Here is a 26,777-nt window from a genome sequence, read left to right as displayed (position 1 = left end):
TTTTGTAGGAAAGAGAATCCATTGAGGTTCTGATCGGCGTTCGTTTGCTGGCCCAATCCAAATTCAAATTAGGAACGAGGACGGCAGCTTGGCAAAGCCCGCTACACCGACGCAAAACGGCCGCGCAATCCATTCCCGGGGAGCGCGCTCGCACGCCGATACGCGGGTGGGTTGCGACCGGCCGGCCCTCTTCGTTGTCGTGGCATGCACTGAGAAGGCGGGTCAGACATGGGTGCGAACGCGAGCATGAATGAGGCTGCATCGGTTTTTGGTCTGTGTACTAATAGTAGATGCCCCGAAGTGTCAATCCGCAGTGTCCAGGTATTGGGAACCCACTAGTCGTACGTGCTCTGCGATAATGATGGGTGTGATCGATCACTGGATTATAGACAACCGCTACAAGGACGTGATCTGGCATCCTTTGCCATCAGGCCTTGCCCATAATCTGAAATTACTGACCATCGGCAATGCACAAATGATAGCTACCTACTTGGTTCGGACTCAGGCAGCGGACCGTTGTAGCCGAAAACGAAGCAAATGTGGAAAGAGCGAGCATTACAGCCATGAACTGACTCGGGGCCCGCCCGCTTTGGCCCACGGTTTGATGAAGGCTTTAATATAATTAAGTTAATGAGACTACAATATGATGAAGATCTTCTGCCTCAATCAAAATTAAAAGAGGTTTAGAATCAGTGTATGTACTGAACGTGTCGTGGTATTTCTTGATTCACAAATCCGAGATCTTTCTTCCCTTTTTGCAGCATTCGAATTCTAAAGACACAGTTCCTGCTGATTCAAGGCCCGCCGAACCTCAAAATGAAGTACCTCACCGCCGTCATCGTCGCCCTTGCCACGTCTTCCAACGCCGCTGTCTGCAATTACGGATGGGACAAGCCGGCGGGATCAACATGCCCTGGAGTCTACGTAAGTTCAAGATCCTCAAGTCGATCATTGGGAGGCAGCACTAATAATGACTTGCAGCCTAACACATACTGCGTAAGATTTTTGAAGCCTTGACCTTGTCCTTTGCTCACCACATCCACACAGTGTCAAGAGGGTGAAAACATCAAAACATCTAGCAACTTTCCAATTCCCCGAACTTGTTCGTATCCTGGCAACGGACGTCCAGTTCTACAATCGTGCCTTGGTGGAAGAGGTGTAAGTTATCTTTAACTTGCTCGTGTGATGGAGCCAAAGCTGACAATTATGGTCTAGTTCGTCGAATGTGTAGGTCATTGGTTTGCTGCAAATTCCAACTTGGTTGCATTCTAACGTATTTAGTGTCCTTAAATTACTCAACTCAGAAGATTCACTAGGAGCGAGGCAATGACATATATCCTCTCAATGACCAGAAGCCCAAGCCTACCTACTGAAGGTAGTCTCAGAGGATTAGCAATATCGGCTAGAGCAGCAAGCGGGACTATGAGGTTCACAAGCGTTTTCCCATGAGATATCCCTGTTTTATGTAGTCCGAGTGGTGACGGTCGAGAGCAACAGTGGTAAAGAGCAGAAAGAATCACCGTATACATCCGCATATATATACATATATACCCGTACATACAAATGAATAAGCTCCAGGGAAGTCTCATGCATGAGAATGCCGTCGTTATACAACTCCAGCTGGAAGAATGCGGGAAACTTCTAAATGGCGTAAATCATTATCAATGAATGCAACACCTTCGCTATGATGGCTTTTGTCCGTACACGACATGACTGTAAATGACGTCAGTATAGATTTACAGATTGCTGATGATCTGATACGTACACTGGCCAGTATGCATGAATCGCCGTGTTGCTCAAATCCTTTCGAACTTCGGCAAGGAAGACATCAACGCTCTCTCTTGACCATCCGAGAACCCGAGTAAATAGCCCAACACTGAGACCCTCCAGCCCCATCATCACATTTTCGTGGTTCCATGAACCTAGCCACATTATTAGTATCAAAAAAGGTTCATAACTAAATAGCAAGTTGAAAACGCGATGCGGTACGAAAAGCTAGTTTTCAGACGGGCTGAGATATAGAGAGTCTGCTTCACTTACCAAGTTCCTTGTGCCTTGGGTGCTTAGCCCATCTGTTTGTCGGCCATTTGAAGACGACCTCCTTCACATTCACGAACCCCGCCTCACGAAGTTGTCGCTTATAATGTGTGGCTCCACCAAACGGCGTCCCCCGCTCTCCCGTCCCTTGGAAAAGAAACTGGTTCCATTGATACAGTGCCGACTCTTTTGTTAGTGTGCCATCATCAGACATGGCTTGCGCTCCGTCGGCACACTCGAACCAGCCTCCCGGATTCAGATTTGCGAATGACTGCCGGAACAACTTGGGGAAGTCTCGAATACCACCCGTGTTCATTCGGCTGTAAACGAAATCAAACTTTTGCGAAAATGTCCAAGGTTCGTCTTCAATATCATCAATTTGGAAGTAGACGTTAGGCGGAACGTATGAAGGTTGCACCGGGCTCAAGTCCACGCCAATGATAGTCGAGCTGGGGTTCTCGTCGGCAAAGTCAATCGCCCAGATTCCTGTCCCTGTACCGACATCCAAAACCCGTTGCGGTGGCCGTTCTTTACTCAACGGAGATAAATGTAGCTTATCGCCGAGGGTGAGTAGACATAGATTGTGCTGGAGGTCTAGGCGGTCGAGTTCGAGGTCGTCGTTAGGAAATAGATAGGCACCATCCTTGTAGGCATGATATGTGCGGCCATTCTCCTCTCGGTAACGGAGTATGCTGCTGCGCAGGGACATTGTGGAAGGTTGCACCTCAGCGCCCAGGGACGAGTCAAGGTCCGAATCCTCGCCGTCGGACTCGAGCTCGCTTTCCTCATCAACGGATGTTGTCATGGAGATGTCGTCTGGTATTTCGTCAGCCTCCAGAGACGTTGAAGGCTGCGGTGCCGCTGGAGCCGACATCGTTGAAGGGTGGCACGATAGACGATCAGCGGACTAAATCTTCGAGGATGGCGAACCTTACTAGAAATTCGGGGTAGACAAATGCGACGAAAGCTAAAGAATGAAGGTTGCAAGGATTTTTATCAAGCGTAAGAGCCTGTTGTGGCGAAAGTGTTTCTTTTTCTCCTATGACATGAGGTCGAATGAACTCCGCAACGGAGGCGGGAGAACCGATGGAAAGGCGGAAATCGTGGAGACTTCGGAGGAATGTCCGTTCCTGTGGCCCAACGGCGAACCAACACGCTTTTGATATCTGACAGGACAACTCGCACCAACAACGAGAGGAAATGCGGAGATCTGATTGGCCGTGAAAGACCCCTGGTAGGCAAACAGCCATCCTGCATATTGAAACGAGGGGTCCAGCCCACGCCCGGCGACTCAAAGATCCCTTTGCTCTCGCGTTGGCTCTGAGTACATGAATCGGGCTGTGGTTGCTTGATTGTTGGATGTTGTTAGTCAACCAAGACAGAGCGTTGGATGCTGGTGGACGCCGGTGGACGCCATACGGAAGCTGTTGGAGCATTGCGGAATGGCGCCGAGCGCAACACGCGCCGGGTTCGGGTAAGATCGTCATGCGGGAGAGCGGCGTAGAAGGCGGATTGGGAAAACGTAATGTGTAACCCCTCTTTTTGTGCACCGGGGCCTCATGAGAAAATTGGCTCACGGATCCGACCATTTGGTAAGATGGAGTATCAGATGCTTGCGTCAGAGAAACATCGACCGGGTTGTCGGACACTCGTTCACTATATGTAGTGACTTGGGTCGTCGTACCGATCTCCCGTGCGTATTGTTGCGCTGATAGTAATAGCCCTATTTGTGGACCGTCGTCAGAACTTGAAGCCTCTATTCGTAGTTTCATAGGATTCGAAGGAAGAAGAAAAGACAGTGATCTGAGGTCTTCGAGCTCCTCAACACAGTACCTAAGATAGTCATTGCACTGGCAGTAAGTCAGTCTGATCGCATTCTTTTGCGTCGGCCAGAAATTCTCACTTGGATAACACTACTTCAAAGTCAGGGGAACACCCAGAGCTATTTCTCAGATCTCAGTCATCTCACTCACTTTCTGACCCTCCCAAGCGGTGAGAATTAAGAGGACATTAAAAAGAGTCTTCCTATTGTTTTGGATGTCTCTCATTCCAAGGAACGCTCTCGCTGATACATCGATGAGCTATGATACGCCAATCTCATGGTTTTCGCTACCAAAGTCACCCCAACTCCTCAATCGGCTCACCAATGCTGCAAGGAGCAAGTGGTCGATGATATCTTTACGTCAACAACTTACTATCATGCCATCGGTTTTCTTCCGGTGACAAACCGATAGCTTGTGATAAGCCTGTAGTCCTTGCTACGGAACTCTCGCTTGACACCCTCCATAAGCACTCTGGCTTGGTCGTGCGAGTAGTTCAGTACTCTCGTGAACAAGGCCGGAGTGTGAGAGTCGACAGACATCTGCATATGGACAAGTTCGCAGCGACCAAGCTCCTTCAATGCCGGGTCTTTCGCCCATGGACCGATGGGTATCTGTAAATAGCGTGAGCACGTCTCCTAGAGTATGGGCTTAGCTGTTGACTGAAAACACTTACTCTGTAAACAAGTTCCTGGACATCCTCGAAGCCGGCATCAATCATCCACTGTTTGTGGTATCTCGCCACGTTGATTTGCTTCCCGTACATTTTACTTGCCTCGTCTAGCTTGGTCACCCACTCCTTCGTCCAGGGCGCTCTCTCATAGCTATCGTCGTCGCTGAAGATCCATGCATCGTACTCTTGCATTTCAACCCATCCGCCTGGCTTCAAGCCACCCATGACACGGTCGTAAAATCTTGCCCAATCAGAGGACGTTCCGCTGAGCGCGCGGCCGTGAATATAGTCGAAGTGCTCCTCCTCACGGTATGTCCATTCATCCTCGTAATCATCGACATGGAATTTGCAGTTCGTGGGAACCCATTCCGGTTGAATGGGCGAGAGATCGACGCCGTATACGTCAGCCGTGGGAAATTCATCTGCCATCTCTATGGCCCATATTCCCGTCCCTGTACCGAGATCGAGGATCCTCATACCAGAGGCCGCCGGATCCTCTGGTGTGGGGAGTGGCGCGGTGTAAAGCTGGCCTCCGAGGAGGAGACGCCAGATGTGGTGCTGCAGGTCGAGTCGTTCTTGCTCTTGATCGTCATTGGGAAGCACGTATTGCCCCTCGCGGTAGGCGTGGTATCGCCGCCCGTTCTCGTACTGATAGTGGAAGATGGAGGATGCTATGGAGGCCGTGTAAGCACTGCCAGCATCGGAGCCGTAGGCCGAGTCATGATCCTCGCCAGGGTTTGTAATATCGGTCTGTAATACGGGGGCACAAGGTAACGTTAGTGCACATGGCCTTGCCTCAAGTCCCAAGGGAGTCTCCAAAGGGAGAAGGACCCTGGCGGTGATAAGCTTACGTCGACTTGGAGCGGCGTCAAGGTCTGATCTGCCGCCGGATTAAGCAAATACTGGATACTGGTCGGTGCTACGGCACGGGGAGGTGTCGTCGCTCCCGTGCTGCTAGTCAAAGGGGTTGGTGTTTGGACTGGACCGGCACTAGAGGGGGTCCCGGTGGCCAGTCCCGAGTCCGCGGTACTGGAACCGCCGGTAGTTGACGGACGCGACGTCATTGGAAAAGGGAGCGCGTGATCGGCAGGCCGTCTGCCGTCAGCCGTCTGTTCCCGGTGGGAGAAGTGAAAAGAGAGACGGGAGTTTTGAAAACAACGGTTTCGCTTTTCCCCTGGACAATTTGACTCTGTTCGAGAAACAGACGAGGGCCAAACTTGAAGTGTCCCCCTTGGAATGGAGAAGCGGTAAAGTAAAATGCCACCCCACGGTAGGAAATGATGGATGAATGCGGATCGCCCGGGAACCCAGCTGAAGAATAATTCTGGGAAAAGCCTTGCACATAAAGCCCCCTCCATCATCACGCCAATGAGCTGCCGGGGTCGTCCCCTATTCCGCTTCGAGCGCTACGTCCGTGCCGCCCCCGTACGTTACGACCCCTTCCTCTCAGCTGCCAAACCCACCATGGTATCCGCTCCCGATCGCCATCGCCATGTTCGGTAAGGCTTGTGAGCACGTTGTGAGCTTCATGGCAGTTTGATGAGCCAATAGCTGAAGAGTTTTGCGAGACAAGGAGCTCCACCGTCATATCGACTCTAAGATATCACCTCATGTATCCGAACTCCGCACATCGCTTAAGTATGAGACTGACTTAGTGGCCTTGATTTAGTCTCTCTTAGTGACACTTATCTCACACTAGTGTCTCCTCCAGCCGAGGGGAAGCGGCATGTTTCTGGCCCGTCACGAAAGCGGCGGGGAATGGGCCGCAATGGAGTGGTCAATGATTTTCTTTTGAAGCCTCTCGAAACAGAATTTGACCACTTTTGATCCCACGATCTCAACATTTTCTAGAAGTAACTCACGGACTTCGGACTGCAGCAAACTCATCTGATGCTGTATTAGCCGGAAGCTTTTTTTGTACCTCAACGATTACTACATCTAACAAGGCATTCAACCTAAAAGTCTCTCCTGGTTTCATCACGTTGCTATCCCACCGGTCAACTCACCGCCTCTCAGTCTTTGCCACGGACCAACACTGACGACAATGTCCCAAAAGCTCATCGTCGTCGTGGGCGCCACGGGCAACCAAGGCGGCTCCGTTGCTCGCCGCTTCCTGGCCGCTGGCTACCGCGTTCGCGCTCTCACCCGCGACACCAAATCCACATCCGCTACTGCCCTTTCCACTCTCGGGTCCAATGTGGAGCTCGTGAGCGCAGACCTTGAAGATGTCGCCTCCATCGAAGAAGCTTTCAAGGGTGCAAATGTCATCTTCAGCGTCACAAACTACTGGGAACCCTTCTTCCGACCAGACTGTCGCATGAAGGCACAGGAACAGGGCATTTCCTGCCGGAAGTTCGCGTATGATGTCGAGTTGTGCCAGGGACGGAATATTGTCGATGCTGCGGCCAAGACAGTGGACTCGCTTGACAAGAACGGGTTTTTGGTTTCAACATTGAGTCACGCTGAGAAATGCAGTGGTGGGAAATTTAAAGAGCTGTATCACTTTGATTCCAAGGCTGAGGTGTTTCCTGGCTACGTGAACGAAAAATATCCCGAGCTCGCGGCGAAGATGTCGTGCATCCATACTGGGTACTTCTACACAAGCTACAACATTCTTCCCAACTCATACTTTGGCAAGGTGAGCCACTCCCCCTTATTGTGACCATCAACATCTCTAAAGCGTCATCAGAACTCCGATGGCACATTCACCATGGCGTTCACAACCTCCCCTGACAAGCCTGTCCCGCATTTCTCCCCTGTCGATGATATGGGCAACTTCACCTACGCCGTTTCCCAAATGCCGCCCGGCAAGGCTTACATGGCCGAAGGAACAACTGCCACTTGGCCCCAGTTCCTAGAGACATGGGCAAAGGTAAATGGAGTACAAGCCAGCTATAAGCAAATTACGCCAGAAGAGATGATTGAGGCGACTGGAGAGCGCGACACTGGTCTCGAAGTCGCATACATGTTTTCATATTCCTCGGACCCAGGTTACGATGGCGGCATGGATTTGCTGACCGCAGCTGATCTTCAAAAGGTGAGAGCTGCAACCCTCGAACCCGTGAAGAATGAGGTGCTTTATTTTAAGGACAGAGAATTGACTGCTAATTGCATAGGCTGGTATTGATTGTCCCATGACGACTTGGGAAGAATGGTCCAAAAAGAACGATTGGTCTCCCGTACTAGACAAATGATGGCCGCACGGGTTCATACCTGAAGGATATGTGCTACACTTAGATCCGATTTAGCAATCCGACACTCTTGAAACTTCTGACTTTCCTGGCTTTGAACAACTAGAATTATATTTATCGGCTGACTGAAACGCATTGCGAACACCGCATGTGTTGTGTAGGCCCAGCAAGTTTCATTTAGTATTGTGGGTTTAGAGCTCATTCTTCTTACATTTATTCTTTTTCTTAAATCCGAAAACACCAACATTCAAAACCATCAAAACTCCATGTATACTGCGACAATAGTCGCTAAAGCCATCGCAAACATTGCTTGACCCCCAGCTGCAGAAACCTCTGACCCCCTGCTCCTCACCGGTTGGGCGCCTGAAAGTTGACCCCTCCCAGGTTCCATGGATTGCGGGAACATCAAGACTGTACCGTTACCCGCATCTCCCACAGGAGCTGTTGTGTTAGGATCGATAGTGAACGACGTGTTCGTCGACTCGAAACCTTCACGCCTCCCGACCAATACTTCGACACTGCGGAACGCCACGGCAGGGGCATCCTGTGCGAGGAAGTGGCCTGATGTAGATACAGCAAGATATGTCAGGCCTCGCTCCGAGTGCACTGTACCCATCACACCAGCGCCGGCCAGCGTCTCGGGGTCAGTGTTGGTGTGATAGGGCACATAGAGCGGTGCGGTGGGCTTCTTTTGGAAACCCATTTGCCCTCCCCAGGTCAAGTTCTGGATCGTGAGAAGTGTACCGTCGTCAATGAGCACAAAGTCCTTGGTGCCGTGTGCGAGAATGACATTTCGTGTCTTGTCGATGACGTTGGGTAAGACCGGTTGACTTCCCGGCCCTTCGTCAATGGAGTTGTCGGTTTCATTGAAGAACACGGGTGTCTCGGTGCAAAAGACCCATTCCTTGTCCAAGGGAGCATTGATGGCTTTCTTGACGTCTTCTCGGTTGAAGTAGACTGGTCCCGCCCCCTTTGGCCTGTACATAGAGCCGTCGCTGAATCCAAGAGGGTCGTACTTCAACGGGCAGAGATTTGTGATAGAATAGACGCTGAAGCAAGGGGTGATCTCTGTCGCAGCCTCCAGAATCATGGTCCAGGTGTCACACTCTGTCTTCACGTTGCCATCCTCATCTAGGCCCGGCATTGTAGCAGGCTGTTGTCCGGCAGGAGGATAGACGAGCCATTTGCGCATGTAATCGGCATAGCCACACTTCTCATGTGCATCCTTTAGCGTCTGCCTGAATGTGTCGTTGAAGGCGAAGACATGCTCCCATCGATCCACGAAGGGAACTGCAGGAATCTCCTCCCCGATGCTGTCGACCGAGTACGTTCCGTCAAAGATTTGCATACCGGCAATATTGAAGTAGTCCTTGTCATTGCTGTCAACCATGGCGCTAGCAATGTAGGGGCAGTACATGCCGCTGTACGAGGATCCCGTAACATAGACCTTGTAGCCCTGCATGGCAAAGGTGTCTACAAAGTTACGCCAGAAGCCGAGGAACTGGCGGGCGACATCGAATTCGTCCTTGGCAGTGGGTGTACCCTGCGAAAAGCCTGTACCCACAGGCTGGTCTACCCAGACGACGTTGGTGATACGATGCCAACTCCATTTGTTGCGGATGGGCTTGAACATTCCCGGCTGCCAGAGCATTGGGCCGTTTTCAGAGAGGAGTTCTCCGGTAGATGAACAACCAGGCTGGCCATACAAGTTAGTTCTGTTCGAGTCCCGGTCATCATATAGCATAAACTTACACCACCAGTCAACCAGATCATGATCTCCTTGTCGGCGGCCTGACTCTCGGATGGAAAAAACCAGAAGTACAGCTTCCCGGCTGTGTCATTGTTCTTGTCGATGTTGAGTAATCCTGCATAAGACTCGCCGACGTCGAAGTCAACTTCGGGAATCTTTGTTCCATTGACGACAAACTCTAAGAGCAGAATTGTTAGATTATAGACCACGTCGAACAGTGAGTGACATTTATCAACGCACTCTTAGTCTTGTCTGTGAGGAACTTAGGTTCCCCTTGAGCCTTGTTCACAACATTTTGCTGGTAGTCGGCCTTTGCGTTTGAGTACTTGGGCTGGTTCAACGATGGTTTGTACTGTTTCAAGTTCAATGTCGCAGAAACAGCCACAGGAAGCAGCAAAGCCGCACGGAGCCAGTGCATATTGAGATATATCGGGAGGGCGGAAATTAAGGGTTCGTCGATACCCTTCTTGGCTTGTCGTTGATGATTACAGCATCACCCTCGACAAGTCTAACGGTCAAGCAGGTCGTGCAAGATGTGGGGAAAGGCCAGGCGGCTCTGCACCGGACTTTAAAGGAAGAGAAACAAAGAGGTGCCACCATTTAAGCATTCCTCGGAAAGGCGCGATGCGTGTTTCAAGATGGGTCCTGTTGGAGGGGATTAAGCTTGGACGCTGATCCCGATGAAGGGAAACGCACATCAGTGTCACCTCAACTCGGTTTCGCCCGAGCTTAATTCACTTGGCAACGGGCCGCTAGGTTTGGGGAGAGCTAGTCGAAATTTGGAAATAACGAGGAGGTTCTGGGGCTTGAAAGGCTATAAGGATGGGAGACCCTTGATGTATGACCGGTGAATCGGCTTGATTAGATGGTTGTCTCTGCTGGAGAGTGATACAAGGTGCACACAGATTAGCTTCTCTGTTTATCAAACCTGAACCGTTTCGATAGACGGCAGACGCCGACTTTCGCCTGAATTGGATATACCACTTTCGAAATGTCTTCACTAAAATACAGGCTGGTCTTGAGACTCGTTAATATTTCAGCCAGAGACGCGTTAGCTGGATCGCATGCTATTCAATCAATGAGCCACTCTTGGGGGCGGTAGAGCTCAGTCCAATTTTGCGGATTGTCCACGAAGAGATCGGCCAATTGATCATCCCGTCGGGAACTAAGAAAACCTACGTAAACCCAATATTGACCTTGTGGTTCTGTCACACCTGCTCGGTGACGGAAAGTAAACCAGTCGGCCTAATATAGCATCTCCTTCCTCTGAAGTCGGCTTTTTCAGATTCGTACTAGTTTCCACGTTTCTCATGGGCTTATTCTCGCCTTGCTATTCGTAAATCCCCCGCTTGCGGCCATGCCGTGTTACAATCTTTGCCTGGCGACGGATCAAGGTTCATCGCTAGTCTTAGATCAAATGCCCTGCAATAAGATGCCATAGTCATCGGCTTGGGTGGTGCTGAAGAGCGTATAGGTGTCTATAGTTCTATTGACTTTCTTTGACTCCTCGAAATAGACACCTGAATCCGCTCATTTTAGGATGTCCTTAGTAATCTTGCCTTACTTGTCCGCTGTCTTGAGTGGATCGAAGGTTCCTCCCGCACTTCACTTTTGGACTGGAATTCATCGTCACTACACATTTCTATAGATGATACATGTGAGATTCCCGCCTGTCTCTGCTGGCAATTGCAACATCCAATTCTATGTAACTTAAGAGATACGTTTGTTGGGGTTGTGAGGTGCAGGTCGGCGCACAGCAGCGGGGGAGGTTTGCTTGAAGCCAGTGTGTCACGAAAGTCGACATGGAACATCTGGCACTACGCTTCGATAACAAGAGGATGGCCATGGGACTACCCGTGTCTTATCGGAGAGATATCATACCGACTTCAGAGCAAGAATTGAAGGCAGGGCCAACGGTTCATATAATCATCTCGGAAGGGCAAGCAAACAACGTCGTCTGATTGGGCTCTGGCCAACAAGGCAAGATGCCAAAGTCTAGTCGCCTCATGCACGCGTCGCCAGAGACAGATTCCACAAACATACATGTGGAGTTTGAAACTTCCAGGGCCATCGTAAGGGCTTAAGATTGCAATCTATCGATACCTGTCACTGATTCGTTCGCGAGCAATCGTACTTCGATAGTCAGTCTGGGGATCTCTCCACAGTGCTTAGATTCGTCAATTGTAAATATTTTCAGCATAACTTATGACAGTAGACGGGTAAATGACATCAGTTGCACTTAGTGTTGGTGTCGGTAGTCTTGGGTATTCTTCCTGCTAGTGTAGCAGGTCTTGCACTGGCCAGCGTGTCTACAGAGATCTTAGTTCAGGTAGATGAGCTGAGAAAGACTGATTGGAAGGACCAACAGGATCATAGTGTTAGTGAAAAGAAGTTTCTTCAATAAGACAAGTAGCCTTCTGGTTTTGGCAACCAGTCTTCCGTCTTACTTTTCCGGATTGAAACCCACACAAAAGATACCAATTTGATCAACAAAAGGGCGCTCATCCTTAAGAGTTCAGCTGTATGGTTGCAGAAAAGGTACAAGATGGCGATGGTATGGCCGGATCTGAGGGAGTTTTCAATGTTGTTTTTAACTGAGCCCCTGATAAACTGCATATCTCGTGGCCTTCACTGTCGCAGACTGTGAGCCGAGTGTTGCTCTCGTCGACAAAGATGGTTTGGATCTCGGTTAGCATGCACTGGTGATTGTAAATGTTGGGAGAGCGTGAAGACATCTCTTCAAGGCCTGGGAAGGCGCTCTTGAATATGAAGTTGGCAACTTTTGGCATTCCGTTTCGAATGGTGCGCTCGTTTGAATGCTATATGGACATGTTTTGCTTGAGACCCTCCCCGAGTATCAAGTCTTTGGTGATAGTGACGCCTACGAAGGCAAAGCATGGATTACACGTCAGATTCCCGGACTTAGTACTCTGGGCATAGCTGGGCGTATTTATCCACAGAAAACCTCATGCCAAGCCATTAATTATTTTGAAAACAAAACCAAAAGCTAAATCGTATGCCGCCGACCTGATGTTAAAATTTCCACCTCAAAGAGACTGGCCCGAGAACTCTTTGTCAGGCTGAAAGCATTCTCCAGAGAGAATTCTTTCTTATGTGAGCCTTCAAAGCATGATGCCTTCATACACGCATATCATCTACCTCTCAACTGAGATGGGCGTGTTATGTTTTTGTTTGAAGTCGTCTATGAGTCTCAAATGTCTCTGATATCAAACAAGAGTAAAATTGCCGTCGGCCTGTCACCAACATGTAATGGCATTCCCGAACCCTTTTCGGTAGAGTTTGGGTATCCCTAATGATAGCACGCACATTCATTCAGGCGGTTCCAAAGTAGGGGACAGGCCTTCTCGTAGGTATTAGACATTATTGACAAGCTATATAAGTGGAAATGTACTTGGAATAGAACCGAACCAGACACGTTCTTTGTCCTCAGCCAGTATGTCATCGCGTCATTGAGTCTGTGAAAGAAGAAGAGGCTCTGTATGCACTCGCGGCCCACGTGGCGAACTCTGCCATCCAAAGCCAACAGAAAGCAATCGGTATCAGGGCAATCAACACCCACCATAACTCTACGGTCAGCCGTCGCCTCAACCAGCGTGAACACCTCGCGCCAATCTTTCGTCGATGAGAACACACGGAAGTGCCATAAACTAGGCAGCCAAGTCCCGGCCTTGACTCGCACTCCATGTGTTCACGTCGCCTTTGCATCAGAAGCCTGGTCCAAAGGTTAGATAGAAGTAGCAGGTACGAGACGATGAAAGGCAAAGAAGTAATATCAGGATAGAATTCTGGAACAACATACGGGACACTGCCTCTACAGAAGCGTAGGTCGCTGCCAAGGTCACACCGTTTATCGTTTGGACACTCAAGATGAAGCATGCGGCGCTCCATCAGCCACTCAACCTTGAGTCGTACGCCCGTGTCAACGAGGTAGTAGAAGTAGCTGCTGGTGTGTTTCAGTGAGAGGGCGTCGGGGTAGATGAGTTGCTTGGAAATGAGAAGGTGGATTTCTGCGGGCAGATCTGTGAAACCGGCGAGCTGGGTGCAGTCGGAGGCCTCCTTGTCGGCAGACCGGAGCGACCTTTCTGCTGCCGGCGCCGGAGTGGGTCGTTTACGGGCGCGGATGGGTTCCATTGTCGCGGGATTGCGATAGGCTAGCTGCGGATTCGACGTTGGCAGATACGGATGCGGGAGGAGTCACCAGAGTTCTTCGTTGTATTTGTTTCGCGTATTTCTTACGTTCAAAAGATAGGAAGGCTGTGCGTCAAATGATGATTTTTGGGGAGGAGGATTAGAAGGCAACCTATATAGCAACAGAAATCCTGCTGCCTCCGAGTGAGTGTTTATGGGGACTTTGAGGCGTGGCATGTTCCTAGCGTGTCAGACACGAAGTTTCAGTCCGTCCGTCACCAGGAATACGTTGCACTGTCAGCTAGGCAGATACCGACTGTGGCTGGTTTCAGGAACCACTTTGCCAAATACAGGGCGCTTAACGTGGCTGATTTCAACACTGTAGCATTCCCCAGGTTGCCGCGGTGCGCCTCGTTGCGCCTCATTGGAGTCCCGACAAGTTAGCTTTATCGCTGCTTTTGTCCGCTCGGACTCCTGTACTAACAGTTTTGTACGATGAGACAGCTGCTTCTTGTTAAGGTCAGCATCTGAGGGGCGTTCAGATGCTGCTTTTAAGAGTGATATTCTCACTGAAAACATGGGCGGCTCAGGCTTCTCATGTCAACTAGGCGATCTAGTTCCTGAATGCAAGAGAGACAAGGAACGGATTCTCTCAACGGCTTGATCCACAGGCATGCATTATGCATCATGTCGAGGAGGATCAATTCATGGACAAACGCGTCTTTGCTGCGATTATCTAGACTCCAGAGCGACAAGCGGCGGTTTTCATAGGAGTTCGCATTGCATGCTCACCTGACTCATTTCCCTTCTACTGCAAGAAACTGTGTGCTTTAATACGACTGCTTTGTAGTAGGTGATGTTGAGCTGCGACTTCCAATTCGACTCGAAAAAGTACAAATCCTGCTCCTCTATGCCAACCCTGATGCCAATGCAACGCTCTCGCTTCTCCCTATGGCTAACTACAGAATCTCCAAATCCACAAAGCACTGCTTCGGCTTTCGCGTCAATGTTTCAATGTCATCATAGTCGGATAGACTCTCATCGCAAGTCCGGAAATCAAACGACCACACTAGCAGAGTCACCAAAAGCCTAAGTTCCAGATATGCCAACTTGCGACCGAAACAGCCTCGAAGACCAAGACCAAACGGCAAAGTCGGCCCAGCCAACGCGTCGAAGACGACCTCACCGTTCTCGTTCTTTGTGAGCCAGCGCTCAGGGCGGAAATCGTCCATGCCGTCAGAGCCCCACACCCGCAAGCCGCGCTCCTCTGCTGCCATCCGAGACGAAGCGCTGCGCAGTTTCTCGTCGACTTCGAAACCTGGTTCTGTGAAACTGGGACCGCGGTTGGGAATGAAGACGGAGGTGCCTTTGGGAATATGGTGTCCCAGGATGATTGTGTCCTCCTTGGCTTGTCTCTCCTGACCAATAGCGGTGTGCGAAAGTCGGAGCATTTCTTCGACAACGGCATCCAAGTAAGGTATGCTAGCTCCTGTTATCTCCTCGTGGGTCGGGAGGCGGTCATCGCTAATGGCGTTTGGGTGAGCAGCCCGAAGGCTCTCGCGAAGCTGTTGCTGACAAGCAGGATTATCGCTCAGAAACTTCACTCCCCAGCAAAGGGTTGTACTTGTGGTATCATGTCCTGCTACGACGAAACCAAGCAACTGCATCAAAAGTCGTCAGTCAGTTCTGCAAACAACACTTCTTTGAGAAGAGCCAGAAAAAGTACTCACCTCGTCATTCATTGCATCAGACCAATATATCGGCTTGCGGTTCTCTTTGCCCGCAAAAACAGTTTCTCTATGGATCATCAGATCAATTGCAGACTTGACATAGCTGTCGTCATTGTCCTGAGCTTGGCCTTCATATCTTTCGACAGCTTTCTGAACTTGCTCTTTGAAGAATGCTTTTCTGAAAGTTCTCATGCTTTTCACGCTGGGCTTGAGGCCAATCAGCCACCATGCGATGCCGGGAAATCCTGTAGCAGCAACTCCGGTGACGTTGTCAGCCGTCTTTATAGCCGTCTCCAAAGTTGGATGGATGGGTGCGATAGGAAAGCTGGCGGCCTTTGTGTTCGACTCATCGATACCAGCCTTCTTCTCGCTGCCACTCTGAAGCATTTTAATCTGTGGGATCAGTGCTCGATGTTCCACGCTGGAACCGAATCCAAAGTCGAAGACTGCATCCAGAGCTGTATAGAAGATGTCTTGCTCGGCGCTAAAAGGCTTATCAGTGGCAGCCGTCTTCATCTTCCACAGGTCCAGAAGATTTCTAGCGCTCTTGTAGATGTTCGGGGCCGCGACATGGTTGAGAAAGTTGGGGGTCATAAGGTCCTGGAGCAAGCGTCGGTGGGCTTTCCATTCCGGCCCTGTCTTCAAGTTGATGTGGAAGCTAGGGGCCTCTCCGCCCAATAGGCTGATGGTGAAGTCGGAACGATCGAATTCTTTGCGACGCATGAGGATATCCTGTCCCTCGCGGAAGTCGGCGATGAACACCGTCGGCTTGTGGAAGGGCTGGAGGAAGAACTGAGACAAGGGGCTGTCATGTCGACGCGCTTGTTCAATCATCCATCTGAAAGGGGTTTCGGGTGATTCTCTCTGGAGCCTGGGGATGTCTCCTAGAAGGGACTTGACGACCTCTGTGTTGTATGGGATTCCTGGGATCGGCTTGGGAAGTAGGTAGTTGTAAAGAGCATAAAGCAAGCCGACGAGCAATGTGGAGCCAGCCGTAGCCAGTATGCTGAAGGACGGAATTTGGTCCACGGGCGAAGTTGTTGTGGTAAAATTTGACATTTTCAAAGATGCGATGAATACCAGGCTAAGACTAGACCATGCGAGTCAAAAGGAAATATGTTCATTCGAAGTTTCTGCAGACTGGCGACTTTATATCAACAAGGGCGATCGGCACATGAGACCGCGTCCGCGGAGTGCCGACACAGGGTACCATGGACAACGTTGCGGAGCTATGGGCCGCGGAGACCGCACTCTCTTAAGCCAAGAATATGACGTTGTTTGCGGACCCTACGACAACTACCCGACGATGGTACTTCAGTTGCATGGGGGAATAGATAGAGATTATACGTTCGATTTACCTGGGACTGGATAGGTCAAGGCCCTCGAGTGCCGCCCCCAAGTCCCCGCTGTCGTCTCCACGGTCCGGTGGGTTGTGGGTTTACTCCGCGCTTAGACTGCCGGATCAGGAAATATCGTCTCTGGAAAAGAGGCGGACGCGGACTGATGAGTGCGTCCGACGGCGGCCCGTAGCCGGCGGCAGTACGGGGCAAATCACCTAGAAATCTCTACCGCCACTCTGTTGGGAGGAAAAATTGTTGCCAACATGCGGTTGCTCACAAAATTTCAGTAGAGCTCCGTTGTAATGGTACCTATTCTGCAGACATGATGGACCAAGCTTGTGGCCCCCACACCTTCAGAGACTATGAAGACGAATATGCGTTGCTTGCCTCATTGATGAAGAGCTGATGTTGCCTGCAGTTCCTGACGGTCATAGTTAGATCATTAACCTTCGTATAAATGAAAGGTATTATCCATCGGAAAAAGAAGTTCTGTTCATCTGACGAGAACCTGGGCGGCATTCATCTGAATTGAGATTACCTTGCTCTTCACAAATCACTTGTACGGGTTCCATAGTTTCCGTCAGAATGTCATTTAATAACAAGACCATCGCAATCACAGGCACGGCTGGTGTAAAAGACCCACCTCAGCTATGGCTGTTTACCTCGCCAGTAGAGGAGCATCATTGGCGATATCTGACGTCCAGTCAGAAGCCCTCAAAGCCGTTGTCGACAAGCTAAAGACATCCATCCCTGGTATACGCGTTGAAGCAACAGTAGTTGACATCAGTAAGCCCGAGAAGGTCCGGGACTGGTTCCAAGATACTAAGAAATATTTGGGCGCCTAGATCGTACCGCTGCCCAACATTGACGGAAGTGGAGCGTCAAGCCAGGTCCCATTTGAGGCCCAGTCTGACCAACGGGGGGAGATCTTGCTGGGAATCAATCTTTCGGGAAGAGTGTTTTTCTTGCGAGAAGATCTGAAGCGCATCAGTGATGGCGGTCCCATCGTCAGTGCCACTGGTGTTCCCGATTTGAGAAGTTTTCCTGGCCACGGCGCTTCGGCTTACGTCGCCAGCAAACACGCCGTGTTGGGGCTCACGAGAAACGCTGCAAGACAGAAGGTTCATTCTAAACAGTCTATAAGCCCAGGTAATAAATACGGAAGAATTGTACAAGGAAAGTACATTACAATATGTATCCAAGTGTAGAACCAAATGATTGAATAAAGATTGTGGATGAAAGCTTGGCTTTCTCCCTTTCCTCATTCTCCCCTAGGATGCATTATCCTGGATCATGGGTTGTAAAGGATCCAACCGCCCGCCTCGACACTCCGCCTCTCTCATTTTGCCTTCCGCTCGAGCCATGTCCTGAGATCCTAGCAGCTTCACCCACGACGAGAAGTACGACCCCAATCCTGTGACACGGCCATGGCCTGGCGGACTAGCCAATCCCAATCTCGCAAGTCTGTTTCTGTCCCAAATTGCGAAGCCCATTCTCCTATACGGCTCGAATCCGGCAAACTTCATGGGCGAATGCGCGTTCCTCCCCATGCTATCCACAATCCATAGACTGTCGGCAGGCAATACCAACGCGGACCTACGAGTATCCGGAGTGGCAGGCATTCCTCGGGACGAAGGTGAGATGTCCTCGATAGAGCTTTCGGGTGATGGCATCCGGTCCACGAGTGCAGTCGCACTATCAGTCTTGGAGGTAGAAAGGTTCTTGAGATAGTCAACTGCTGTCATCACCTCGTGATAAGCGGCCTTAAAGTTGGTACTCGTGCTGTCGTAGAAAGACTGAATATCAAGAACCTCTGTTTTCAAGTCATTTGGCTCTTTTCCCTCCACTTTTGTCCCGAGGAGCTGAGATCTGCGCGCCGCCAAGTTCATTTCGAGTACAACTTGAACTCTCCAGAAAGCTCGAATCATCCGCTGTTCTTCGCACCATGAGAGCTTATCGTGAGCTGAAAGTTCCGGAGCGTCCAGTCGGCCTTCCCTTTTCGCAGCTATCAGGCTGTCCTGATAGTGCCTGATGCAAAGTCGGCTCAAGGAGTGTAATCGACTGGCCGTAGCAAGTACCGACCGCATGACGGGAAGATCGGGCTTCTTCGTTGTATCCATGGTCGGCAGAACATAATCTGAATCCGAGCTCTGGCCAAGCACAATGCCAGCTTCGCGATCACTGATTCTAGCGGCAAGCGTGAGATGAGGTGTGTTCTTATACGCGCCTGAGCGTATTGAGATAATACATCGTATGACTTTCTGTGTCTGTGACGGAATATTGGTCTCTGTAACTGCGGGCCAAAAGATTTCGTCACTGTATTGGTTGAAGACCCGGCTTGCGATCGGCGAGGAGATAAGGAGGTTCCAAAGACAGTGAACGTCGTCGATTTGCGTTAGTATTTGAAGGAGCACTTCGGTGGGGAAGCCCTCAAAATGCATGAATTCTTTCGACTCCATGGTTCCACGGTGAAGAGTAGTGTATGTGAAAATGCGTTGTTTGTGATGCTTCTGTGTTGTTAGGTAGATATCCCCCGGATCGGAGCTAACGCTTCGGACGGTTGACCCCGCATTCACGCAGTCGGCGGCGACACACTTCGGATTCCGACTGTGCCCCTACGTGAGGTAAGGTTCCCCGTGCTACTGTCGATCCACGTCGGATCTTGACGTCAATCATTTTAACCCCCTTTGGAACTCAATCGATGGTAAACAAGTCATCCTTGCCAACACCGAATCCCGGAGACGGATGACTGGTAACGATGTTGGCAACGGAAATTACAGGCAACTACCTCCAACCTACAAATTATTGCTGAAATTTTCCGATATGATGCTTCTAATGGGGAAACCAAAGTCAGACCGACGTATGTGCATTTAATCAATGAGTATGCAACGTATCTTTCTAATGCGACGACCTTTTCACTAGTCCGCTCGAGTTCAGGTTGACAAGGCAGCAAAAGAAGCTTCGAGCAGTCTATGTAATATTTTGCGATGTTTTGAATCGACCTATTCCAGCAAGTAATCATTCAACTGTACCTGGAGAAGACGTAAATAATCTACTAACGTCTTCGATAATAATTCAACGAAGCTTTCGTTTGAGGCCTTATCGCAGCGAAGGATTCAAAGTGCTAGTCACCGAGTTCAATACCCATATCTGATCGCGGGGCAGATTTTCTGACTATGTTTCACTTCAAGAGGCCAACATCGACATATGAATACCTTGATATTTTGTCTTGTAAATACTAAATACCTGACGTAACAATGCAGGCTCATTACCTTAACCTCATGCGCGACTTGTTGATGGTTGAACGACACAGACTAGGTTGTCGAATAGGTACTTAACACAATCGCTCGCTCTTTGGTCATCATCTTCCATTGACTGATAATATTCAGTCAACTTCTTTCCTGACTGGTTTCTCAAATGACTCGATTACATTAACTAACACAACCTACGATCAATAATGTCTTGAACTAAGGTATGGTACTTAATTATCCAGCCGTTCTGTCAAGATTTGGGCTTACATGCATACATAGATTGACCGAATCGAGTGGTCTCTCCTCCAATATACTATCTTTCCATGCTGGGTGGCAACGAATGATAGTCCGACTTCCTTATCATCAGTTCCTAGAACCGTGGGTCTGCAAAATAGAGGCAGTACGTTCCACACGGTATAACAACGTTTAATATACTTAGTTCAGGATCAAGCCCTGAGAAAAATAAATAAACGCATAGATGATATGTTCAGAATTGATGACCAAAGACATAGAGTGGTTGGAAATATGTCGAACAAGGCTCGGCATTGATTTCCAGAGGATTAAACAAGTTACCAACAATATGAGGATAAGTTAGCACTTAGCCACTGACCTGAAGTAACACTATCGATAACGTCCAACAGTATGCTATAGGAGGTGATCAGTGAAATCATGAGGTCAAAATATTTCTCTCTTTAGGCTATCTAGCTGCGGTTCCCTCGCGCTTTTGAACTCTCAGTCGACTGAAAAGATGCGAGTGACTCGGAATCTTCGGACTTTTCGGGTTTCTGTGATGTGGCGCAGGAGTTCTTTCGTAAATCATTGATGATGATGGATATCTAAGCCTCATACATCCCTTGACTTCACGTGACCAAAGTAGTACAATCAGTCCGAGGACGTCGGACTCGGGTGATGTACGAGGTGTGCGAGGAGTCCGAAGGTCCCAAGCTTAGTATTGTATCTCCCGCCGGCACACTCCTTTATGGCAGAAGTACTAAAAGTCCCGAAAGACTGCCTGATTTCGAATCAGAATAACGGTTCCAATATCATTCTCTCCCTCTAGATCACTCTCATTCAACTCTAAGAGACTTGTCGTTCTGTGTCTTGGTGTGGGAGCTTGGCTAGCACACGATCATCAACTCAAAGCAATCGGCTACAACCTACACTTTCATTGGCCTCCCCGAAACAGTAAAGCTCTAAAGGTGGGGCTGGCATGGACGGACTCAACTCGACGACAGGCGCTGGGGGTGCAGAGGCAGCTGCCGGGGAAGCATTTGACTTCCGACTTTACCGCTACACGCCATCTCTTCCGGCCGCCATAGTCAGTGCTGCCGTGTTTTCAGTTCTGACCATCCTTCATGTCTGGCGACTGTATCGAGCACGAGCTTTTTACTTTACTGCCTTTGCTCTTGGTGGTATTTGTGAGTGTGGCCCTGCTGAGAATTTGCCCCCTACTCGGACTCCCGAGGCTTCTTGTTCCATTGAAGGCTTTGCAGAACTGCCCTCCCATCTGCCGGGACTGAAGATACTGACTTTGACTTTGCAGTTCAGACGATAGGTTATTGCGGACGAATATGGTCACACTTTGATACCACGGCCATCGGCGGCTTCGTCATGCAGGCCATCCTGATCCTTGTCGCCCCGGCCTTGTACGCAGCTTCGATTTACATGATACTCGGCCGGCTGATTCGAACTCTCCGAGCCGACAACCTTTCCCTGTTGCCTGTGCCATGGGTCACGAAGATTTTCGTCACTGGAGACGTCGTCTCGTTTACAATGCAGGCTGGAGGAGGCGGGATTCAAGCAGCGGGAACCCTGGAGCTCTACGATATTGGCGAGAAGATCATCATTGTCGGCCTTCTAGTTCAGATTGTTGTCTTCGGGTTCTTCATTATCACGACTATCCTATTCCATCATCGAATCAGTCGGAAGCCTACATCGGTCGCCATCGAAGGGATCGTCCCCTGGCGAAGATACCTCTGGGTCCTTTACAGCACCAGTCTTATCATTCTCGTACGAAGCGTCTTCCGAGTCATCGAATACCTTCAAGGTAACCGCGGGTACCTTATTTCACACGAAATATTTCTCTACATCTTCGATACCGTTCTTATGGTCGCGGTCATGGCGATTTTCCTGGTTTGGTATGTTGAAGACCTGGAACAGAAGGTATCAAGAAAAGACCGAGATACATTAGGCTCCAGCGATAGTGCCTGTATGTTGGAAGAGCTTTCTAGAAGGCATACTGGCCGGAAATAGGTGGTGAAGAATAGCAAAGCTGGTTGTCCGTCAGTGTCTAGCGTTGCTAGATTGGACCATGTACGATAGAGAAGCATCACACGAGTGAACTTTAGGCTTGACACATTCGTCGCCCGCTGCATCGATGGGTGAAATTATATAGGCACTGGGTAGTGGAAGATGTAGACGTGTTGTTCATAGACAAAGTTCATGGGTTTCCATTGCTGGATCTCTGATCCACGACCTATGCTCATGGTCTAGCATACCATACGTCTCTGCATAGAGGTTATTTGCCCAACCGTCCAGCCACCAGCGACTTCGCAAGCGCTTGAGAAGCATGCAAAAGTACAAGAATATCACCAGCGCCTTTTGTCTATTCTCTCTCAGCAACGGGAGGAAGTCGTCTGCAACCATGGCAATCCAGATGAACACATCAGTGATGTCTTGAGGCTCTGTGGACTCATAGAAAGCGCCATAAGACTTGTAGAGCTCATTGATGGCCCTGTTGTATATCTCCAGAAGCCCATTATCTGGCTCTGATGCGTTGATATTTGCTTCCAGGTCTCCAAGATGCGTGTGGTGATATGGTCCTTCTCGATACTGGAAGTGTGCAGTAATCCGCGTAATAATTGGTGAGACTAGAAGATTGTCGTTCGGTTCCCCCACCAGATACCGGGTCCCGCAGAATAGGACTATCCAGTCGGGAGATTGGCCTGCACTGGCTAGCGGCGATTCGTGTAGATATTGCGAATTGGCTAGAACTGGGAGTGGAGAAACAGGTCAGCATACTCTTCCTGCAGCGAGACCGAGAACGAGAACTCTTACCGATGTAGATAGTCAAGACTGAGAAGATGAACAAGTGTGCTTTATTCTCGTCTTGGACGTGCTCCATCAAGCCAACAGCTGTTCTCGAGGAGATTTCGTGATGCACCATCGACTTCTCCAGTAACTGGTCTTTCCTGTCGGGTCTTAGATTCGCAAGATGCAATGCTGCCAGCGAGAGAATGCTCCTCATGACGTAGTCGGTTTCCAGCCCGAGTTTGACGACATTCAGCCGCCAGAAGTCCCCGAGCAGCGGGTTGTCTGATAGAGTCTGCGCGGTAAAGTTGCAGTAATGATGCAGGAGTTCAAGGTCGAGAAAGTTCAACTCGCCCGCATGCTGAGAAAGGGTCAACATGGGGTCGAGTGACGGTGAGGATAGAAAGCCGCAAGCCACGCCATGTTTGAGGCAGTTTTTGCAGGCTGGTCGCTGCTCATCACACTAGAAGAGTCTCGTAAGTCAATTTCCGGTTTCTAAACATTTGAGGGAAGAATGAAGAGGTTAATCCCACCGGCCCGGCCCCCAAGAACGAGACACTGGACAAGCATGGCGGCTTCTAGACCAGGACTACTGATCCTGGTACTACAACCCACTATCACGCGTGCATTCAAGCCGTACACAGCCGTAGTACCAAACATGCTTACCTTGATCTTCCTCGATTTACAAGTCTTACAGCCTGTTCGAGTCTTTGGATGCGCCCGCCGTGACGGGTTTGGTTGCATGTTCGTACTCGGTGCTGTCCGATGACAGCTACGCGGCGGATCGAGTCGGTGAACAACGATTCGTTAAGTAGGTATCACACCACGGCGTTTCCGCCATGACAACAGACTCGACGAGACAAATCGCTCTTGGCCAAGCTCCGGCGATAGATGATTACGCCCTGATGCAGCGTAGAGAGATACGGCTGTTGATTAATAGAGGGGACGCATAACCTGCATCCAACCCGCGGACGCCTTCGTACTCTAGTCGTATTCGCACTTTCTCGGGTGGTGTAAGGGGCTAGCTTAGACGGACAAGTTCCATTGGAAAGCTCGGCGCCACACTCAAGCGTCACCTTGTCTTGGATCGGCTGCTGATATTCCGCTGAGTCAGGTAAACTAGAAGACACCCAGCAGCAAAAATCCTATTCTCGGCTGGATAATCTTGTGTTATTCACCAACACCGGTCCACCGCGCTGCCCAGCCGTGCCAGCCTAGCCCCCACAGAAAATTAAATATCAGAAAACTCGGGTTGTGCAGGATAGGCGAGCAGTACGTAGAGCTCGCCTGGCAGCTTCTCCGACTCTGAAACCCAGCATCTGTACCGCGACCAACCAGATCGCCACCTAAGTAACCGGGTGCGCGTAAAGCTTTTGCTTAAGCGCCCTGAGCCCGGCTCGTGTATCCGATCACACCATCTACTGCCCGTCAATCTAGCAAACCACAAGGCATCTCTTATTCGCGAACCTCAAAAACACCCGGTGAGACTTGTAGTTCCCCAGCTTTAGACTTAAGTTCACGGCCTGATTACGTATAAAGCTTGGCATTTGCTTATCCTTTAGGCGTGACTGCTGCCAATAAGTGAGTGTACTTCACGACTTGGAGTTTCATGTTAAAAACCTCATTGCTTGTCAAATAATATGCTTCCCTGTCAGAAGGTGCCGTCAAACGTCTGTCTACCGTGCCGCAACCAGCGACCTGGTCATGCCGCTGGTGAGGGAGCAGGTTTTCGCGACCTCGGTTACTATACGACAGTACAGGGGCATCTGATAGGTCGCTACAATTCTAATTTTTCTACATTTTGGCGTGATTCCACGAGTCAGGGGCGTGTCCATGGCTTAAGAGACCACGCTGTCCTAGTCTGGAGTGATGAAACCATTAGTATGGACGATGTCTGATTTGGTGCTTTGATGCGGACACTGCCGGCTGGAGCCGACTAAGCGGTCGGAGTGCGGGCCGCTTGTAAGATGTGCCAGCCTGACAAGCCAGTCGGGTCCGATCTTTACATTTTCGACCTATCCCCTAAGTCCCCAAACCCCCACCACCTTGTGTCGGCAGGCAGTATCAGCATGACTTTTGCAGTTTTGCAGCTCACATGTCGAAGCTAGAAGGCCCGGACTTCCCCGGACTTCTCGGTCACTGGCCCGGAAATACGGCAATACCGGCATCTTTTGGCGGGTTTCCGAACGTCAGATTAGACTTCACGTAACGCCCTTGGGTGATCCTAGTATGGGTCAAATCCCAAAGGTCGAACGAGACCTCGGGACCATGACCTTCATGATACCAGTGTCAGAGTAGCCTGATTTTCAAACTTTTCTTTGACGCTATTCGTTCGCAACTTCGTCCGCGACATTAACGATATGAAGTATATCATGAGTGAAATCTATAACGTAACTGAATATGCGCGAGGCACTATTGAAGATTTCATTGAGGAGTTGGGATCAAGAATTCAGGCTAACGTATCGTTGTGGATGCGTAGGAAACCAAACACCCCGCTCATAAACTTGCTAGGCCCGCGACAATGGAACCCTAGTGGGGGCATCGTGGGTTTCGCCCTTCACACACTCGCTACTTGAAATCCTGCCTTCCCAATGTTCAACATCGAAGATCGTGGCGGACATAGCTCAGTTGGGAGAGCGTCAGACTGAAGTGGAATTCTTTCCTGAAAACTTCATTCAAATCATCTGAAGGTCGTGTGTTCAATCCACACTGGCCGCATCTTCTATTTTTGCAAATGATAAATAAGTTTGCTTGCTATCAGTAAGTGTTCCCGAATTGGTGATGTAACTAACTTACTTCCAGTGAATACTTGCTTCACTTCCTCACTTTCGCCGAGATAAGCAAACAAGGCAAACAAAGCAAGGAGACTAGAGTTGATTTGTTACGTTACCGCAGTCTGGCCTTTTTGATAGATCATGCATTCAACACAGGGTCTTCCACTTTTCTATCCCTTCGCTGTCGTCTACCTCGTAAGTAAGCTATGAAACTCTTCCTGATATTGTGGCTTTGGTTCCAGCATCTCTTAGAGAGGGACCCGGTTTCAGACAAGGTGTAAATTCGCCTGCCGAGAAGGAACTCGAAAAGTCTACGCCGGTTATAAACTTTAAATAGAGCTAAATAGGAAACACACGCGTCGAGGCTGCGAATTTACCTATTTCTTGGGACGCGCTAAGTCAATTGAGCACACGGTGATATATCACCCCGCACGTTCACCGCCTGTCCTGCAATGTCGTGGTGTTTGAGTTGTCAGTCGGCTGTCTAGATAGTACCTAAAGTCGTTTCATATTTGGCTGTCCATTGGATGAACGTGGCAGCTCCTATGAATCTGTAGATTTGTCTGCTTGGCGGATGACACCACTGTCCGGGAGTTAGGACAGTCGTCTGAAATGCCACAAGTTACAACTTAGCCCTCCGTGTCTAATTGCAGACTACGTTGGCCACGATTGATCGTCAAAACTTTCTCTTAGACAAACTTGGACGAGATGTCTCTCAGGCCTACCTGTGATATCACAAGAAACACAGGCGGAGTTTGTGCAAACATAAGATTGAGAAACCAATAAGAACGGCGACTCTCCTATCACATGCGATCAAAAATGCAAGGGAAGCTAGAACAGACAGACCGACAAGCGAAGCAAGCAGCAAATTCGTAGCACGAGTCCTGAATTAAATCTCGTATCTGCTGGCTTGGCCGAAGAACTACCTGTGGGTTCGGCATTGTCGGCCTCTTGGAGATGAATTATGTGAGGCAATTCTGAGATAGATGCCGCAACGCCTTGCAGTCCAAGATTCAAGCAATCCTGTACTAC

At 49.8% G+C, this 26,777-nt stretch overlaps 11 protein-coding genes across 11 annotated transcripts; 3 read left to right on the top strand and 8 right to left on the bottom strand.

Moving 5' to 3' along the window:
- Nucleotides 1–816: 816 nt before the first annotated feature.
- CTAM01_02630 (uncharacterized protein) lies at nt 817–1,231 on the top strand (the record flags this gene model as incomplete). The annotated part of the gene is made up of 4 exons (XM_060518668.1): nt 817–924; nt 982–996; nt 1,055–1,158; nt 1,216–1,231. The coding sequence occupies 4 exons, from the start codon at nt 817–819 to the stop codon at nt 1,229–1,231; spliced, it is 243 nt and encodes an 80-aa protein (XP_060386471.1).
- A 451-nt stretch (nt 1,232–1,682) lies between these two features.
- CTAM01_02629 (methyltransferase) lies at nt 1,683–2,911 on the bottom strand (the record flags this gene model as incomplete). Its single annotated transcript, XM_060518667.1, has 3 exons — nt 1,683–1,713; nt 1,766–1,922; nt 2,041–2,911. 3 exons carry the CDS (start codon nt 2,909–2,911, stop codon nt 1,683–1,685), a joined length of 1,059 nt encoding a protein of 352 aa, XP_060386470.1.
- Nucleotides 2,912–4,234: 1,323 nt separating this feature from the next.
- CTAM01_02628 (methyltransferase) lies at nt 4,235–5,594 on the bottom strand (the record flags this gene model as incomplete). The annotated part of the gene is made up of 3 exons (XM_060518666.1): nt 4,235–4,471; nt 4,534–5,280; nt 5,382–5,594. The coding sequence occupies 3 exons, from the start codon at nt 5,592–5,594 to the stop codon at nt 4,235–4,237; spliced, it is 1,197 nt and encodes a 398-aa protein (XP_060386469.1).
- A 304-nt stretch (nt 5,595–5,898) lies between these two features.
- On the top strand, nt 5,899–7,724 carry CTAM01_02627 (NmrA-like family protein; the record flags this gene model as incomplete). Its single annotated transcript, XM_060518665.1, has 4 exons — nt 5,899–6,029; nt 6,493–7,168; nt 7,220–7,567; nt 7,647–7,724. The coding sequence occupies 4 exons, from the start codon at nt 5,899–5,901 to the stop codon at nt 7,722–7,724; spliced, it is 1,233 nt and encodes a 410-aa protein (XP_060386468.1).
- A 253-nt stretch (nt 7,725–7,977) lies between these two features.
- CTAM01_02626 (serine carboxypeptidase) lies at nt 7,978–9,889 on the bottom strand (the record flags this gene model as incomplete). The annotated part of the gene is made up of 3 exons (XM_060518664.1): nt 7,978–9,417; nt 9,474–9,649; nt 9,712–9,889. The coding sequence occupies 3 exons, from the start codon at nt 9,887–9,889 to the stop codon at nt 7,978–7,980; spliced, it is 1,794 nt and encodes a 597-aa protein (XP_060386467.1).
- A 3,291-nt stretch (nt 9,890–13,180) lies between these two features.
- CTAM01_02625 (F-box domain-containing protein) lies at nt 13,181–13,623 on the bottom strand (the record flags this gene model as incomplete). The annotated part of the gene is made up of 2 exons (XM_060518663.1): nt 13,181–13,204; nt 13,405–13,623. 2 exons carry the CDS (start codon nt 13,621–13,623, stop codon nt 13,181–13,183), a joined length of 243 nt encoding a protein of 80 aa, XP_060386466.1.
- Nucleotides 13,624–14,579: 956 nt separating this feature from the next.
- On the bottom strand, nt 14,580–16,409 carry CTAM01_02624 (cytochrome P450; the record flags this gene model as incomplete). The annotated part of the gene is made up of 2 exons (XM_060518662.1): nt 14,580–15,281; nt 15,351–16,409. The coding sequence occupies 2 exons, from the start codon at nt 16,407–16,409 to the stop codon at nt 14,580–14,582; spliced, it is 1,761 nt and encodes a 586-aa protein (XP_060386465.1).
- A 939-nt stretch (nt 16,410–17,348) lies between these two features.
- Nucleotides 17,349–17,474, bottom strand: CTAM01_02623 (uncharacterized protein; the record flags this gene model as incomplete). Its single annotated transcript, XM_060518661.1, has 1 exon — nt 17,349–17,474. The coding sequence occupies one exon, from the start codon at nt 17,472–17,474 to the stop codon at nt 17,349–17,351; it is 126 nt and encodes a 41-aa protein (XP_060386464.1).
- Nucleotides 17,475–17,961: 487 nt separating this feature from the next.
- Nucleotides 17,962–19,149, bottom strand: CTAM01_02622 (uncharacterized protein; the record flags this gene model as incomplete). The annotated part of the gene is made up of 1 exon (XM_060518660.1): nt 17,962–19,149. The coding sequence occupies one exon, from the start codon at nt 19,147–19,149 to the stop codon at nt 17,962–17,964; it is 1,188 nt and encodes a 395-aa protein (XP_060386463.1).
- A 2,002-nt stretch (nt 19,150–21,151) lies between these two features.
- On the top strand, nt 21,152–22,194 carry CTAM01_02621 (RTA1; the record flags this gene model as incomplete). The annotated part of the gene is made up of 2 exons (XM_060518659.1): nt 21,152–21,359; nt 21,485–22,194. 2 exons carry the CDS (start codon nt 21,152–21,154, stop codon nt 22,192–22,194), a joined length of 918 nt encoding a protein of 305 aa, XP_060386462.1.
- Nucleotides 22,195–22,368: 174 nt separating this feature from the next.
- On the bottom strand, nt 22,369–23,350 carry CTAM01_02620 (C6 zinc finger protein; the record flags this gene model as incomplete). Its single annotated transcript, XM_060518658.1, has 2 exons — nt 22,369–22,934; nt 22,999–23,350. 2 exons carry the CDS (start codon nt 23,348–23,350, stop codon nt 22,369–22,371), a joined length of 918 nt encoding a protein of 305 aa, XP_060386461.1.
- Nucleotides 23,351–26,777: the final 3,427 nt, after the last annotated feature.

This window comes from Colletotrichum tamarilloi (genome assembly GCF_030869305.1).
Source record: "Colletotrichum tamarilloi strain Tom-12 chromosome Unknown Scaffold_6.1, whole genome shotgun sequence".
NCBI lineage: Eukaryota > Fungi > Ascomycota > Sordariomycetes > Glomerellales > Glomerellaceae > Colletotrichum > Colletotrichum tamarilloi.
The sequence above is the reverse complement of the archived record's forward strand: the minus strand, read 5'-3'. Positions and strand labels throughout refer to the sequence as shown.